At 25.3% G+C, this 18,537-nt stretch overlaps 1 protein-coding gene across 2 annotated transcripts; it reads left to right on the top strand.

Moving 5' to 3' along the window:
* Positions 1-8,542: 8,542 nt before the first annotated feature.
* On the top strand, positions 8,543-15,179 carry LOC112596525. Of its 2 annotated transcripts, none has more exons than XM_025342253.1 (7): positions 8,543-8,769; positions 11,255-11,340; positions 11,404-11,488; positions 12,887-12,990; positions 14,057-14,256; positions 14,330-14,471; positions 14,943-15,179. In XM_025342253.1, exons 2-7 carry the CDS (start codon positions 11,262-11,264, stop codon positions 15,020-15,022), a joined length of 690 nt encoding a protein of 229 aa, XP_025198038.1. In that variant the 5' UTR covers positions 8,543-8,769; positions 11,255-11,261; the 3' UTR covers positions 15,023-15,179. The 2 variants fall into 2 exon arrangements, with proteins under 2 accessions (XP_025198038.1, XP_025198037.1); XM_025342252.1 differs by having other exon boundaries at positions 11,252-11,340.
* Positions 15,180-18,537: the final 3,358 nt, after the last annotated feature.

Genomic DNA, 18,537 nt, shown 5'->3' with positions numbered 1-18,537 from the left:
TACTACTACTACTACTACTACTACTACTACTACTACGGCTACTACTACTACTACTACTACTACTACTACTACACTACTACTACTACGTATTACTATGGACGCGAGCGTATGTGTGCGTGTGTCGTCGGCGGCGGGCGGCTGTTCGTGACGGGATTGGGTGGGGCGGTGGAAGCGGCGTCGCGAGGGTGAAGGGCAGCGAGGCCGAGACCGAGCAACGCGCGCGCTCCGGAGATCAACAAACTCTCCGAGGTTGGATTATTATTACTATTACTATTATTATTATTATTATTATTATTACTATTATTATTATTATTACTATTATTATTATTTCATCCTGGCCCGGCGGCGTGATCGGCTGCGGAAGATGACGGAACACTATAACCATGCAGTAACCATTACGCAACACCCGTTACCGGGTCTGCGATAACCGTATTTTCCGTCTTTGTCGTCTCTTTCTGTTTTTCGCTCGCGCATCGCCTCTCACTCGCACCCTCCGATACTCGCTCAACTCGTTCTCTCTCACGCTTCTCTCTCTCACACACCCTCTCTCTTTCTCTCGCCCCTCGGCCATTCCTCGCGCCGCCGTCTCACGCACTCGCGCTCCCTCGTCGATCGTTCCGCCGGCCCCCCCACTCGCGCGGTTTACGCTGCTTTGCCGCGCCGCCGATCGTTTATTCCCAGCAGGCAGCTGCTGCCGCCGTCGCCACCGCGTCGAACGCGTATATTGCCGTCCGGCCTCGACTCGTTCGCGATCGCGATCCGGTTAACGGGAGACGAGAGCCGCCGAGATACAATATTATAGAATATTCGTCGGACGGACCCCTCGTGATCCGTGGACACGATGCCCGACAACGATTACCTATAATAATAATAATAATGAGCGGTACATAATAATATATTATGTGATATTATATTTTACATTCGGAGCGACATTATTGAATTACATTTTAAAAAGGTGTTATTATATTCGTAATATTATAATGTTCAAGAGGCGAGTTTGCGTGTGTGTGCAGAGCGTAATAACATCGCGGCATACCTCTTTTATGCGTATATATATTTTCGTATTTATCACTCGGCGACACAAAACGCACGGCTGAATGGAGCAAAAACTAATAGTTATAATAATTATTAATGATAATATGGTTAGTGAAAATACGTCTGTGAACAGCCGCGATGTAACAGAATAGTAAAAAGAAACTGCCTATATTATAACATCGTAATAATATTACCTACTCGTACAGCGTACAGGAACCGTCAAAAACATGGTGGAACGCCCGTGCAAATAATGTCCTTTTGCCCGTGTGTACGTTTATCGTTCGTCGTAGATGATATTACTATGCCACGCATTGTAAATTATAACGTTTGGTTTAAACTCCTAGAGTATACTCCTATTTAATAAAGCCGTTTTTAAAAATTTTATAAACGTACATTTATCTCAGTCATTGCGCATTGAAAGTAAAAATCGCTCTACACGACTACACGATTATAAAGGAATATTAAGAATTCTTGTGAACGCATTCGTGGAAAATTTGCATTTACATACTCATCTAAGATAAAACAACTTATAGTATAATTTACTAAAATAAATCTTGGCTCATTATTTTGGGTAAGCTGCTTCTAGTCCTCAAAACGCAAACTTACAGAACTAGTCGAGATTGTGTCAAATTAGTTCTTCCAGAAATCCAATTGTAGGTTTCAAATATTTAGTAACTGAACCAACTATATCATTGTTTTTGCCCAACCACGGCTATATGTCTAAATGTATGTTTTATACTTGCGCCAAAATGCATTTCAATTTTCAACTATACAAAGATGAATTATGTATTTATGTATGTAATGAACTAATGATAAATAATACCTAACAAAGAAGTACTTATAGACATCACTCAACATATTTACTCTAAAAGATTTGAATTCGAATCGTAAGTAAAAGAGATATCTGCAGCAATGCAGCATACATATAATATTATCATTTACCTACTATATACGATATAACTTACATTTCAATAATTTGCAGAAACTGCTCGGAAAAGATTACAATGTACAAAGGTCAACAAGGTAGGTACTTTTTTTGTTGTATAAAAAACAAGTATAAGCAAGCATATTATTACAATGGGCGATGCCCGAGAAGATTTGATGAGTCATATATATATATATACAAACTACAAAATGAGATCATTCGTGCTTATTAACAGGAGGCTCCGTCATTTTTTTCTATGAAACGAAGAAAAAGTTTCTTTATGCATGACTGGGAAAGTAATAGTTATACATGACTTATAATTTCAATAAATAATTCATAATATTGTTAAAATAGATAAATTAATAACTAGCCCTTTAACACTTTAACAGCATCAAATACAGAAAATTGGGGATATTTACTTACTGGGTTATACTTATGTCTATAAATAATACATCACCGCTATATACATAATAGGTTGAGTTAGACTATTATGTTACTGCTTATCATTTAAATCAATCTATAGCTAAATTTTTCTTGATTTCAGTTATAACTTATAAATATTCATTATAGTTAAGTCATAAATTAAGAAATGGATTAATATAATATAATTATTTCTACCCGCATGTATGTTTATGAACATTTATTTAGATTTATTATCCATATTTAAAATTTTAAAACTAAGAATGACTCATTAGGTACCTATACTATAGTACCTAACTTAAATAGCCGTTTATAAGTTATAACTTTAACATTATAAATACATAGTAAATCATGAACATAAAAATATAAAATATTATATTTCTGTTTTCTGTATAATACGTATACATACATTTTTCTCAGTTCCTTCAGTAATATTTTCCCGGAACCTTGTCGTGCCTGTCAGGGCCTCTGACCTACAATATAATATGCAATCAACTCAACACTTACTATTAGTATAATATTGCAATGAATACCTAAGCATATACAAGTTTACGTAGTTTACGATCTACGAGTACAATATAAACATTTTATATACCTACCTACCTACCTATTTATATATATCAATAATTACAGGTAATTTCATAACATATACATTATGCATATATAAAATATATATAATTATGAGAGATATTGCAAACTACGTATAGGTAAATACTACCTATTTGTTATAAATAATAATATATGCATTTAGTGCCAAGCAGGTCTTAGTAATTTTTGCGATCATAGCGTAGGTAGTATAGACTAGGTAGCTGTCTAATATCTATCGACTAACGGCTATCGCTATAGTATTATACCTATGTGGCTATGTCCTATATATATATATACATACATAAAGCAATGATAACAACATATGATTTGTTTTCCTTCGTATATTACCATTTATGAAGTTGATTATTATGGCATGCGTGTCGTTATATGTATTATCGCATGCCGCATACCTTAACGTTAGTTGCGATCGCAATGGTACATAATGTATTATCCCGATCTGTGATTCGTAAAATGAATAATTTATTTTAAACAGATAGTTCATTTATAGTAAGACAAGAAGTTAAAATAACAAAAAAGCAGACACGAATATGAACATTAAAATTATATAGGCAGTAGGCACCTCTATTCATCTATTAATAGAAATTAATGGGAACACCTAAAACATAAATACCTGAATGCCAGTAATTTTGCATCAGATTTTACACGCAAAAAATATTTAAATTAACACGAATGGGTAACAACAAACGAGTTTTAAATTAACAATTTACCAATGGAGCTCAAATACTTCAAATTAAGTATCTACTATATATCCATTTAAACCATAAACTATAAAGTACAAATAATACGCTTATATTTAATATATACGTAATGTAATTACGTTAAAACGTCCTAAAATTCAAAAATACACGCTTTTAGTCCCAGTAATTTTATTTACCAGTAAATATACACTATTATTTGCAAATTTAAAACCATTTTAACACATAGCAATTAGTAATTACTAATTAGTTATATAAATAAGAAGCAAAATACGATAGGAAAAGTTGCAAAACAATTGATGCCTTAATTTACATAATATAATATGGTATATAATGCATAAATGCATGATATATGTGTGTATAGGTTACGCAAAAATATTGAGTTAATGCTTAGTATAATGATGTATTGTCGTATTTATGTTTACCTTGTATTAATTCGCAATTAAATTTAAAAATTAAAATTGATATAAGATTAATATAAAATTATACTTCACATTCTAAACGTACTATACAACAGAAAGAAGATAATATATTGTCAATTTTTTGAAAAAAATACTTTTATACCTATATTTATTGTTGATTCGTTTTCTGAATTAAAATAAAAATCATTCTAAGTATTAAACAAGCCTTTTAAGCATGTAATGTGTCTGTGATGTGAAATGTAAATATTTTGTCGATAGTAAATACCAGAATTACGTTTAAGAATTTAAAATTAAAAACATTTAATTAATATTTATTTAAGTTCTAAGCATTCATAAAGCCCTTTTGCCTTTGGGTTTAGCGGTTTACCTATATGTATATGATGAGCAGATGAGCTGCAATCGAGATGTTAGTATTTAACCACACAAATAAATAAATAATTCAATACTATTGTAAATTATAATTTATAGTATTAATACAATACTATAGATTTTATAGTATCTACAACTGTAGGTATACCTATGTTACCGGTGGACTCGAGTGTCGTGAATATGTATATTATGATACATTGATATAATTACTTTTTTATTTCATGTTTAATAAAAAATGAAGTATGAAAAATAAAATACTTATTCCACGTACCTACTGTAGGACAAAATGCCAGTATGGGTTTACGTGCCTATTATATTTTGTGATAGGTAGAGGCGTAGAGCCTGTATAGATATACACATTTTTCGAACGTCGAACAAGCTATCGATCGGTTTCCAGCCGCGCATCTGTCACGAAACGTCTGTCGAAAATAATACCGTCTGCGGACCGCCCGACTATTGTAGAATATGTTATGCCGACATTTTCTTTGTGACACTATATAGTTTATAAAATAATAGTTCAAATAATTTAAGCACAGAAGAAGGTTGAGAGTGTACACTGTACTTTGTAAAAGGAATATTGTATACTCATATATGATTTAAACACTCTAAACTATCAGTGGTAATTTATAATAACATGGTATAATTACTAATTGATAGTTGATGTTTATCATAATAAATACTAATTCCATTTACACGGTTTAAAAATCGTTCGTTACTTAAAGATCACTAATAAATTTTATCATTATCGTTAAATGATACACCGTTATCCAACTACAACTAAACCGTAATAAAAATTATTAACACTCATTATTATTCATACAAATTTTGAGTATAAATATTTTAAAAATAATCTTTTTTTTTAAATTTAACCTAACTTAGTAGTTTTAACAATGATTAAGTTTTTAACTTAATCACTATGTCTACTGTTTTATATTATCATCTTATAAATGTACAACATAGATTTTCATTCAGTAAGACCATTTTTTTGTTTTTATCTTAAATATCAGAACGTTGAGCGAATACACTTTATTTTTTAGTAAGTTATGACTTATGAGGATTTTTATATTTTAATATTTTACACATTTGTATAATTGGTTAAAAACTAATAAAATTATAAAAACCAACGAGAGAACACACATAATATTCTTACCTTTAAGTTTAATTATACTTCAATTTACTCTAATGTTTAAACTAACAACACAAAATTGATTTTTCTGAACTCAAATTGTATGTTTTACGTAGGTATGTAACTTGTAAGACGGATATAACACATGGAGTGTGAAGTCATTTTAACGAATTAATTTTTAACTGATTAACGTACATTTTATACGTTACCTACACTTTCACTAAGAAAAACAAAATGGAAACCACTATCGTCAACTTTTAGAGCTGTTAGCATAATGTTATGAGACAGAAGAAAAACAAATCACTAAAAATAGCACCAACTTATATACAAATATACAATAATATTCAAAAAATAATTTTTATGGTTTTTCTTTAAGTTCATTATTTAAAATAAATACACTAAATTTAATGTGATCATTTTTAATTTAGTTCAGAGCTATTCATTCATAATCTTACAGAGGTTTTAATAATTTGAGTATTATTTATTTCATTATCAAATTGCAGCGAGAAAAGTATTTATTTTTTTTAAATAAACTAGTAACTACCTAGTTCAAGTCTTAGTTAATGGTTATCAAAATTAACTAGTTCAAGCTCATAAAATTTATCCAAGACTAAAATATGTTAAGAATAATTTTGTAGTCGGTGGATGCTAGACGATAGTGAATATTACAATAATGTAAAAAATACGAAAATTAAATTCATAAAATTAAGTACATTTAGTACAAGTATTTACTATAATGATATCAATAACAATTTTAAGAAAAATATAGAGAGGTTAGAAAAAAATCCATAATTTATTGTTACATATCTATAACTGCTGTGTGTCTGCATTTTTTAATAAACAATTATAAAAATAATTCTTTAGAAAAATATCCAGTTTTTTTATACGTTTGTACAAGTAAAGCAATATAATATCAATAAATTATTTTATGTTATTAAGTAACTTAAAGATCTTGAGTAGAGCAATGATCATATAGGTTTCACAATAAATTATGTGTTTACTTTATTTTTTTTATCTGAACCATGATTTCTAACTTTTAGAGACGAATCTGATAACAAAGTAGATTTTGTTTGTACTTTTTTTTTAATTATATACATAAATATATAATAATTATGATAAAAGTAAAATTTTACATAAAATCATTTATCAGAAATATCGATTTTGTTTTTGTGTTTAAATTTAGAATGACCGATAAGACATTTTAACTAAATGTTGGTAAATTTATTTTCAAGATGATAAAATTAAAAATATTTTGACTTTATTATACTATGGGCATTTTAAATTTTAGTTTCTAATATTATTAAATTTTGAGTATATAAGTTGATATAATATATCGTCGGTGAAACTGCAATACCTCGTAAGTCCAAAAAAGTCGAAAATAAGATATATACATCAAAATATTCGGAAAAAAATACTCTATACGATTGTTGTGTAAATATCTCGTATATCAAATTTCCAAAGAGGTTATAAATGTCAAACAATATATCGTATGTCATCTATCAAAATTATTGATACTAATATCTCGTATCTCCGTGTCATAATACATCGTATATCAGTTTTTAAAATTTTTGATACTAACATATCGTATCTCATAACAACATGTTATCATAATTAAATTTGTTAATTAATTATTAAGCTTATAACTTTATTAAGCTACTTAGAATTGTGTATTATTATACATATTTATGTTATGTATAAATGTATAATATATGATAATATACCTATAAAAAATAATAAGTGCAATATTTTTGGGAAAATATGTAATATAGGTACTTGAGCATACCTATAAAATATAAATACCTGTGAACATGCATATCATGAATACATTAAGAATACCGTTCAGTTTTAACTAGTTTAAGCTATCAGTAACTAGTGATGTACGTATGTGTAAAAATAATCAAAATCTCCGTCACTTTTGTACGACACCTATTGTTATTTGTTGACGATCTTCCGCAGTAAAGGATACCTACGTTTTAATTTCGAACGTAATAGTGCAACGCTCGTCGCGGCCCAAGGAGTATAGAGTTCAAGGTACCACTCCTATCAGGTTGTGACGTGGGGTGACCCGAATTCTACAGAACTAGCAAAGCATGATCAATGATCATAGATATTATATAATATTATACATGACTCAATGTATGACTGTAGATATGTACTGTCATCGGCTTGTATCAAAAACTCATAAATTTTAGTACTGTGCTTGAAAATATTTGGAACTCTTTATATCACATTAGCGACTTAATGCCCGAAACAAAATATAAATATATTTTGATCAAAAACACATTATTGACACATAGTCACTTTTTAATCTTATTTCAAAAATAATGTAAATAAATAGGTAATTTACATTTATATTTAGGTACCTATTATCCTAAAATAGTACAAAATCACAAAAAGTTAATTACCTACATAACACAAAAATTGCTCGATTGGATTTTGATTTTGAATAATTTATAATAGAAGGGTGTAGGAGTTTTCAATATGATTCTCCATCATAAAAATAAGCTGACGCTGACACCCCACAACTTTTAATTACAAATCAAAAATCATGATTCACGTTCCTATTTTCTAACAATAACAATCACAAATTTTTAATAATGATAATGGCGTTTTATTTTGCATTCCTCGCTATCGAATGATTTGCATTTAGAACTATCGATAGTATGTCATTATTTTTACCGCCGCCAAACGAATACGTTAATCGTTGGTTTACAAATTACAATTATGCGAATAATATCAAATTTGTTGATACTGACTACCCGAGTAAAGTGATAATACTATTATTATAATTAATTATTTAATATATTTTATTGACAGTCGGACGTTAATACCACGATTAAAGATCAATTGGTCTGGCTCTAGAATCTTTGTGTTACAGCGATTTTGAATTTACGATATTATTATCGTATTACTATCGATAGCCAATTTTCGATATCACGAATGATAATATTTAGAAAACAAAATGATTGTTGTGTTGTTCTTGTGAAAAAACGTTAGTTCAATTTGTCGGTTAACTATTTTCTAATATGTGGTCGTCAATACTGTTTTCGTAATTTCATACCGTTTTGCACCTAAATGGGAAACTTTTTATGCAACCATCAACCACACGGTCAGATTTATCGATCTCATTATTGCATCATAATTCAGTGTTAAACGCTGTTGTTTTAGGTGAGTATTCAATAACCGTTGAGCAAATTCATATAAATCACATTCAACTTCAATGTTTTGTTACCTACTAATATGCTAAAATTCATTTGTGATGTTATGTAACACCAAGTGATTAGTCATGTTGATGTTTCCTTAGCGATGAAATTATTGTTCCGCATATGAATATTTTCAGGTTAATTATTCTTTTTGGATAGTTTATAGTTTTCTTCAAAATCTATAGTTTTTCAGAATTTTAATTGTTTATTTTTTTTTATATAAATATAATTCACTTTATGTAGATTTCTGAAGTACTTATTACAAATAACATTGTGTCGAATGTAAATTAAATTGAATTGGTTAATGTATTATCTGTAGCACTCTAGGTATGTACGCATTCCTTTTACTCTTATCTACATCTTTATAATATGATTGTATTATGTACACTACTAATACTTTTAATATACTTATACTTGCCTTTTATATTGTATAACAAGCAATGAAAATATATATTTTGATTATTAACAACTAAGTAACACAGATTAAAATGTCTTATCCTATGTGAATGTTAATCATACATTAATTGTTTGATTATACCAGTGGTTTTTAACCTTTTTAACAATGTAGCACACTTCTTCTTCTACAAAATTTTTGCGGCACACCAATTCGTATAATACGTGAAACATTTATTTTTATATATAATACATACATATATATATATATATACAAAATTAACTCCATCAATAGACTTATGCGGCATACTTCAAAGGCGCTCGCGGTACACTGGTGTGCCGCGACACACCGGTTGAAAACCACTGAATTATACTGTTGGTGTAGTTTGTATACATACCTCAATTAAAATAAAACCATTACCTATGGATGTAAACTGTAAAGATTACTTATTTTATATTTTTTTTTTTCCAGTTGAAGGGGTCAATATCCTTGTATTAATAAGTTACTGTATATTATACAAGCATACCCATATTGATTATATTTATATCTTAGCTATAGTATTGTTATTCAATCTCAAACCATATAGTTTATTTGGTAAACAGTTGTTTTGTCCCCGTCAAAAAAACTTGCCCACGGACGTTTTATCCTCGACAATTATTAAGATAGGACGTTTCATGCCAGAAAGTTATTAGCAATAGGACTTTTGGTCCCTGATATACTTTAATAATAGAACATTTGGTTCTCAGGTTTTTTTTTAAATCATTATTATTTATTAATTTCTTCAAAGTTCATTATTTTACTAACAATTAATACATTAATTTTTAATGAACAATTTTGTAATGTTTAATATAGTATATAGGCTATAGGTAAGTACCTAATAAAGATTTTACGTGCACTATACAGCCCAATAGATTTGTGAACTGAAATTCTATATTTATATTTATACATTAAAATATTAAATGATAGGGTTTTTAAATAGGTGTAAGATATTTAGTATTATCAAAAGTTATTAAGATAAACCTATTTCTATTTAAATTTGTAATCATATTGTAAAGGATTTAAATATAATGACATTTTATGATATTTAAAAACATAGTTAGTTGACTTAAAATAAATGTATAATTTATCTTAATATTATATAGTATTTAATTTTAATTTATTCATTTTTACAACATTTTGTGTTGACTTAATATAACTATGATTTATTTAAATCTTGACTGTTTGATTATATTATATGAATGTTGATTATGTATATGTATATTTTGTATTATTGTTATTTAAACATTAAATATAATTGTTTAGATTATCAAATTATACCAGGGACCAAACATCTTATAGCTAATTACTCTCTGAGACGAAATTTCTTATCATAATAATTGCTGGGTATGAAATATCTGTGGACTGGTTTTTTTGGAGAGAGCGAAACGTCCGTGATTCATTTTATTTGATTACATTATAAATTACCTATCATAATACAAGTTTTTTGCATTGTAAACATATAATAACTTAAAATTAGTTATTTTTTTTAAGTTATAGGCAAAGTATAAAATCAGAATATTGCTTCTAAGTTACAACTGAACAATTTTAGATTCCGTATAATTGAATATTTTGTATGATATACTATGTCTATGTATTTAGTTATTAGTGATTATCAATAAAAAATTACAAATTAAAAATAAATTGTAAAACTTAACTCAGTTGTAAAAATTCTAAGACAATTATATAACTCAAAATTACAACTGGTTAAACCTAACTAACAATGTCTTTTGATCCATATGAAAATAAATAATAATAGATAATGTTATAAACAATAAAGTTGTGGGTTACACTCAATGGTTATTGATTGTATATCGTGTTAATTTCATTATTTGTTCAATAGATACATTTGATTTCATAATGATGAGCTCAATTATTTCTATTAAGTTAAATATAATTATAACCTCATTATACTTCATTTTGATATGATTTGTCTATTATTTGTATATATGTATAATTTAATTTGATTATAATATATTTAAAAATTATTTAAATGTTGTTTTAATATATTTTATAGTAGGTAGCTTATGACAAATATGGAATTAGATATTGATGAAATGCCTGATAACACTCCTCTAAAAAAGTATTCTAGTGAATTAGCTCAAGGTATGTATATAATTTATTTATATTTCATATAATTATTTATTTAAAAATAATATTTTTATTTAGATAAAATGATTATCAGAATAAAGAAGCAAGAACCAGATGTAGACATTGAAGGTAAAGATTCATCCACTGAGCATGATGAAGTTGTGTAAGTCAATTGATTAAAAAGTATAAAATGCAATAATCTGGGCTCTAATTTTATAGAATTTTATAATTATTATAGTATTCAGATAAAAATAATAGAGTAAGCTATAAATTTATTGTTCTTACATCAAAGATTCCGAGTATAAAATTTGATGTATGTTTTGGAGTATTTTAGGAAATTGTTGGTATTATTTTTTTTAACTTACATTTAAAATCAGATTTATTGAATTCTTCACAAACAAAAGTTTAATAAAGGAAGTTACTTAAAAATTAAAATTTAGTAGATAACAAGTTTACTGAAATCTTTATTTAGTGTTGAGATTAGGTTATTATTGATTTAAGATATTCAAAAATATCTCACTCGATCTTTACTATACTATGTGTATAACTGTTTTAAAAATATGTTGATTATTTTTAAAATATTAACAATCAATGCACTTTTAAAAATAAAATAAAAATAATTTTGCCATGAAATATTGAAAAAAAACATTTCAATTAAAATTTTACCTATATAAATATATTTTTTTAATTTAGTTATGTTTTGTCGAATACTATTGTGTATAGATTTTAAATCTTGATAACTGTTTTAAAAAAAAACCTAAATTGAAATAAAGGTTTAACAAATAATTTTTGTCAAAAAAAATAGGTTAAGAATAATTGTCTGTATTATAATATGGTGATATAAATTTAACTATATAGTTATTTAAATACTTAATCTAAAACAATTGAAGTGGTAAATTTTGCTAGTGTTAAATTTTTTCACTGTACCAGTTATGGTTAAGTTAAATACGTTTTGAGTGTAGCGTTTTGATTTAGTTTAATAAAAAATAATAAAACATTGTGAAAAAAATATTAACTTGGTGATTACTAATTAAGATATCATTACTGGTAATGATTAACTGATTACAGATTAAATCATCAGAACTGTACTATTTGCATATTTAGCTTAAACTAATTAAATTATATAAATTAAATGGCAATGCAATAAATAAAACTATTTTAATAAAATAGCATAATACTAAAAATGATAAACATTATACATAAGATAAAGATAAACAATTCTATACAAAACAATGTTAAGATGGAACAGTTTTTATTTTTTTAAATAATTTTGAATAGTACTTCTTACTGTTATAAAGTTAAATTTATTGGAAGATTAATTTATGGTTTTGTTACTTTATAAATCTAATATACCTAAATGACTAAAAAGTAATGAATAATAATTAATTTAAAAATACAATTTTTGTTTTTTTTTACTATATTTTTAAGGAATATTATTGCACATGTTTCAAAATTTATTGGGTTGTAACTTGTATTATAGTTTTTTTAAGTGCTATAAAGTTAAAACCCTTTTTAATAATAAATCAGAATATCTATAATAAAATAATTACACATAATATAGGTCATATACTTGTGAATTTGTTCAAAAAGTTAACAAAACTAAATCAGAGTTGATCGAAATATGTGATGAACCAATTGAAACTGTTCGTCAAGATGAAAACTTTAGTAAGTTAATTTAAAGTATTTGTTTTTTTATTTTGATTTAGTGAAAATCAGAATAGTTAACTTTTATACTATTATATTTTAGTAGAATGTATCAACTATAAATACAAGATTAATATTTTAAGTATGCTTATAAGATAATTCAATTATCTATTTATCTGATTTATCAGAGGACTTTTTATTTAAATTTTTTTAATCACTATTAAAATTTTCATAGTACCTGTATAATATTATCAAAACTATAAAACGATATTGATTAAACTACTAGACATTTCAAAATAATATTTAATAGCTTATTTATAATTTATTATTATGACTTATGAGTACTAAATTGATTTATATTATCATACGTTACTACAGTTAATTCGGAATTATAGAAATACAGTAAACTTAAAACAATCTTTTTATAGAGAAATGATAACTTAAAATTTTGGCTGATTTGTAAGCTTGGTACCCACGTTGTATTGAAACAATAATTAATTCCAGATTAACTGAATTATTTAGTGAGTCATCACTGTTATATTATATGTATAATATATCTGATTACAAATAATTAATTGTAGGATATATAATATTTTTAATAGTGTTTACTAATAAATTTGTTGATGGTTTTTAATATTTTAAATTTCTTTAGTTTTCAACATCCTGAAAATGTATATTTTCTCCATGTGATATCATTAATTTATAAAGCATAGATAGATTGTATGGTATGTAAATATATTTGATTACCTCTGAATGCCTCTTATTGTGTAAGCAATGCATTTCGTTGATGTATGGACTTTGAATGTGCAAGATTAATATTGGCATTTTTAGCTTTTAATATAATATTCCAGAAAGGCTAAAGAAATCTTAAAATATTGCACTCGCTTTTATGCAAGTTTCTTATTTTTTAACAATAAATTTAATTGTCTTGAACTGTTAGAACAAGTGAATTTTAAAATACTTATATTTAATTAAAAATTAAATTTTTTTTATTTTAATTTTTTTTTCCATCAATAATGTTTTTTAAATTGTATTAACAAACATTTTGGTTTTAAACTGCTGAAAAATTATTTTATTTAAATAATAGTATATCCAGCTATAACTAACTCTGACGATGAAGATACCAATGACGTGACATGGCAGCCACCATCTAATATTTTAACTCCTGGGGAACGCTTAACACGCAAACATATTAAGTGTTTGTATCCAAAAGTTGAAAAACCTTTATCAAAGAAAAAGAAATGTAAAAATAAAAAAAATAATGATGAAGTAGCAATTAAACGTTTGGTATGTAATTTGTAAAATAGTATCATTTATAAAATAATTACATTTTCATAATATTTTGTTTTCTTTAAACTAGAAAAAGGGTCGCTTACCAAAATGTAAGCAAGTTCTAGAAGACATAGACGTTTCAAAGCCAGCTACTGATTTTGTTAAAGCAGATGTAACAACTATTGGTGAATCAATAACAAAAAAAAATTGTGATTCACTAACTCCCAAAGGTAATACAATGAATAATATTATTTTGAAATTTTAGTATAAGATATATTTCTTAAAATTTAATATAATCAGACAGCGTGTAACCAAAATATTTTAATAAGAATATTTTACTTTAATTTTTAAATACAACTATAACTGAGGAAAACAGGACTATTATTCACACATCTATCGTGAAGTTATACAGTGTATAGTGTATGGTTTTAGACTTTTAGCAAGTAATATATTTTTAGATTAAACAGTTGTGATCGAAGAAGAATGTCTTAATAGAAGTATACTAAGCCAAAACTATCTATGTAGGAATGTTTTTGTGTTAAACTGCTAATAAATATCAATTGATTCTATAACTTTTACTTATGTATTCAACATTTAAATTTATGAATTGAAATCCCATGTTGTGTAGTTTTTTTTATTTACATTTGATCATAATATTATCATAAACTATAATTTTTATATTTCACAATGTTTTTTTTTAGTTGGTAAACCAAGAAAAGGTATGGCTACACCAAAACAACGTCTGGGACGTATCATCAAAATACACAAAATGATAAAATAACAACTCAAAAACAAAAGGAAAAATCAGAATAGAATGCATTTTTATATTTATGTGCCAAATAGTTTATATTTTTAATAAACAGTAGTAAGTTATGTTCCGATAAAGCAAATGTATATAGAAGTGTAAATTTAATAAAAACTACTTAAAAGTAATCTTACTTTTGATGTTATGTTGTGTACATTGAAACTTGTTATTAAAATATATATTTTACTCTACACATTAAATTTAAATTATTGAATATTTTTGTTAATATGTTCTTTAACCAATATTCCACTTTATGAAAATACTTAAATATTGATAAATTTTTATATAAACCAATATTTATTTATTTTATTAGTTAATTTCATATCATAAATAAGTTCAACAATTATGTTTTTAACTAAATTTGCTTATTGTATATATTAGAGACTACAAATAACATACTCTGTATTTTATTAGGTGTTTTTATATTACATGTAAGAATTTAAAAAACGTAAGTAGTAGTATTTTTTAAAATAAATTATTGTAGCTGCCCTTTGTTTTTAAATTAAATAAAGCCTACAAATGATTATAATAAAAGACATTTTGAGTTATAAGGTTATAACACTAATTAAATAGTCATTGTATTTTCTTTGTAACATTATTATGCTCACTGCTAAAATTTAAAATTTATTTTATTATGTTTAATTTTAATAACTTAAAATCATTTACTTCTAAGTATTTAATCATAATGATTTTAATGTATAAACTATTATAAACAAAATTTATACTAAGTAAAAATAAACTGTATAGCATGTTTGTATTTATATTATAGCAATAGTTATAAAGTTACAATTTAGGTACAATTTGTAAAAATATTCATTTTATTAAATATCTATGTATTTATATTTTTACTATAATTGTATCCATTTTAGAAATGAATCCTATTTTTGTAATTTGTATTTTATTTACACATCAATTTTAATTGTTTTTTTATGTAGAAGTACAAAGTTTTTTATGAAAAGTTTATTAAATAATATGTACAGACATTTGATTCAATGTTGAATCATTTTAAAAAACACAAGCCTTACTTAAAAAAAAAAAAAGATAATATTTATAATTTAAAATAATAACACCATTTTTTAATTTAAAAAATATATGCAATATAAATTTTACGATTGTTAACTGCATATCTTCTTATAATAAACATGTATTTATGTTTATACTTTAAAAAAATTACCTATTAACTCCAATATATCCAAAATCACATAAATATGTTGATCAATTGGTATGCAAGAGTATAATACCATAATAATATAATGTATATAATATGATTTTCAAATTTATACTGTGATTGAAGGCTAGAATTATCCAAAGTTGATAATTATATTATAATGATCTGTACTTCAATTAATATTTATTTGATCCATGGACAAAAACTAGTACCTATAGTTCAATTTTTATTTTTTTTTTATTTTTTGGAGGGGGGGAATTATTGAAATGTCTAATGGAATAATAATCTTTATATTGTTTAATTATGATCTAAACATTTTTTGATTTCTATTTTATAAACTAAAAGACATATTTAAGTGTAATTTAATTAGTATTTTATATTCAAATACACGGTAAATATACCATATTTAACTTTATCAAATCTAATTATCTCTCTTTTTAACATATTATCTAACTGTTTAAGTGTTATAAGTTATTTTTTATGTGAAGTAGTAATATAATATAACCACCCTTATATTTGACTTGAGAATAGAAAAAAAAAATCAAACCACTACTGGATTTAATAAAGTATATATTTGTACACCAGTGACATATCACATATGAATTATTATATGTTAACATTTATATTTTCTGTAACTATTTTAGAGAAATTAAAAATAAATCTAAAAAGACAGTAGTACTGTGGCTTGCTTATTATTTAAAATAAAATATAAAGAGAAAGTAAATAACTATACAGTAGTCAGTAAGTGTCAAGCATACCTATTATTTCATTCTGTAAGCCACTAATTACAATCATGTATTTGTTAAATTTGAATTTAATGATAAATCATTGGTTACTAGCTAAAGACAATATTTCTAGTTGAGATAGCCTTATTAGTTATTATTAAGTAAATTTTATGACATACTTTTATTACTATTAAGTAATTAATTTTACTAGTAGTTTAAGTTAAGTTGATTTATTTTTTGCTGAAAACATTACAATATTTGAAAATGTCATTTATATGTATAATCTAATAATATATGTTAAAATGTTAAAATATTTTTAAATTATTAAAACAAAATAACTAAAATCATTATTTTTGGTATTAATATTTTAATCTAATTTTGTCTGAATTTTACATAAACATATTATCTTTAAAAATATTATGTTTATTTATTTCTTAGATTTATTGATTACAGTATGAACTATGAATAAATTATCATTTTATGAAAAACCTTTAATTAGTTCTATTAAATTATCAAGTCTTAGTTATAAAAATTAAACATTATGTTACATTTTAACTATGAAATAATTTTCAATTTTTTGAGAATTTGAACTTCAAATACTTATAAAAGAGTTGTGCTTATGTATCTTAAACATTTTTAAATAGCTAAAAAAATAACTTAAAAAACTTTCTGTATTAAATGAGTTCGCCAAAGTGAAAATGTTACAAAATTTATTTTTATAATAAAACTAAAACAAAAAAAAAAAAATAAAAAATCAAACATAAATAAATAGCTCAAAAGAGTAGAAATATTTTAAAAAATTTTCATATATATAAGAAAATAAACAAAAATGATATAAGAAAAATTTGTATGAAAAATTGATGAAATTGTCATGTATTTGAGTTACACAGGAAAAACAAAATCGAACAATGATTTTGAAAAATAATGAAAATGTTTACTTTTAACCTACCTAAGTATCAACTAAATCCATTTTTACTAGAAACCACCATAAAGTTTAATATACAATCAATACTAGAAAAAGTGTCTTCAGAAACAAAAATAAATTATTGTAAAATCAATTCATTTTTAATTGCTTCTTTAAGAATTTAATCTGTCAAAGTTAAACATCTGACATCTGCTATCATATCACCAAGAACTATTATTATTAATATATTTCATGATAAAGTAGGTATACTTCTCTAATGTACTTTTCATTCTTATTTTTATGTTAATATCATGTCGGTACTCTGTAGCCACTAGCCAGTGGCGCCAATGTCAATTTCAAAAAATAAAATCTGAGATATAACTGACTGATATAAGGTACTAGTGAACAGTGACTTTATTACATTAAAATATATGGGACAAATTCCGTGCACTATCAATTATATTCAAATAAATAATTTGTATCTTTTACACCTAAGGACTACTATAGTCAAAACTGACTTGGGCCCATAAATTCAAAACAAAATTTCAATAAAATATGTTTAATTTATAATTCTGTTATGAAATATTTAATAATAATGATAATAATTTTTAATTATTATTACTAAAGACTAAAGCTACAAATTTATAGAAAAACTAAATTATTTTTAGATTACAGTTAAAACATAGCTTTTTTA

This window comes from Melanaphis sacchari, unplaced genomic scaffold (genome assembly GCF_002803265.2).
Source record: "Melanaphis sacchari strain LSU unplaced genomic scaffold, SCAv2.0 Contig32_pilon_pilon, whole genome shotgun sequence".
NCBI lineage: Eukaryota > Metazoa > Arthropoda > Insecta > Hemiptera > Aphididae > Melanaphis > Melanaphis sacchari.
This window is presented reverse-complemented; position numbering and strand designations above follow the sequence as displayed.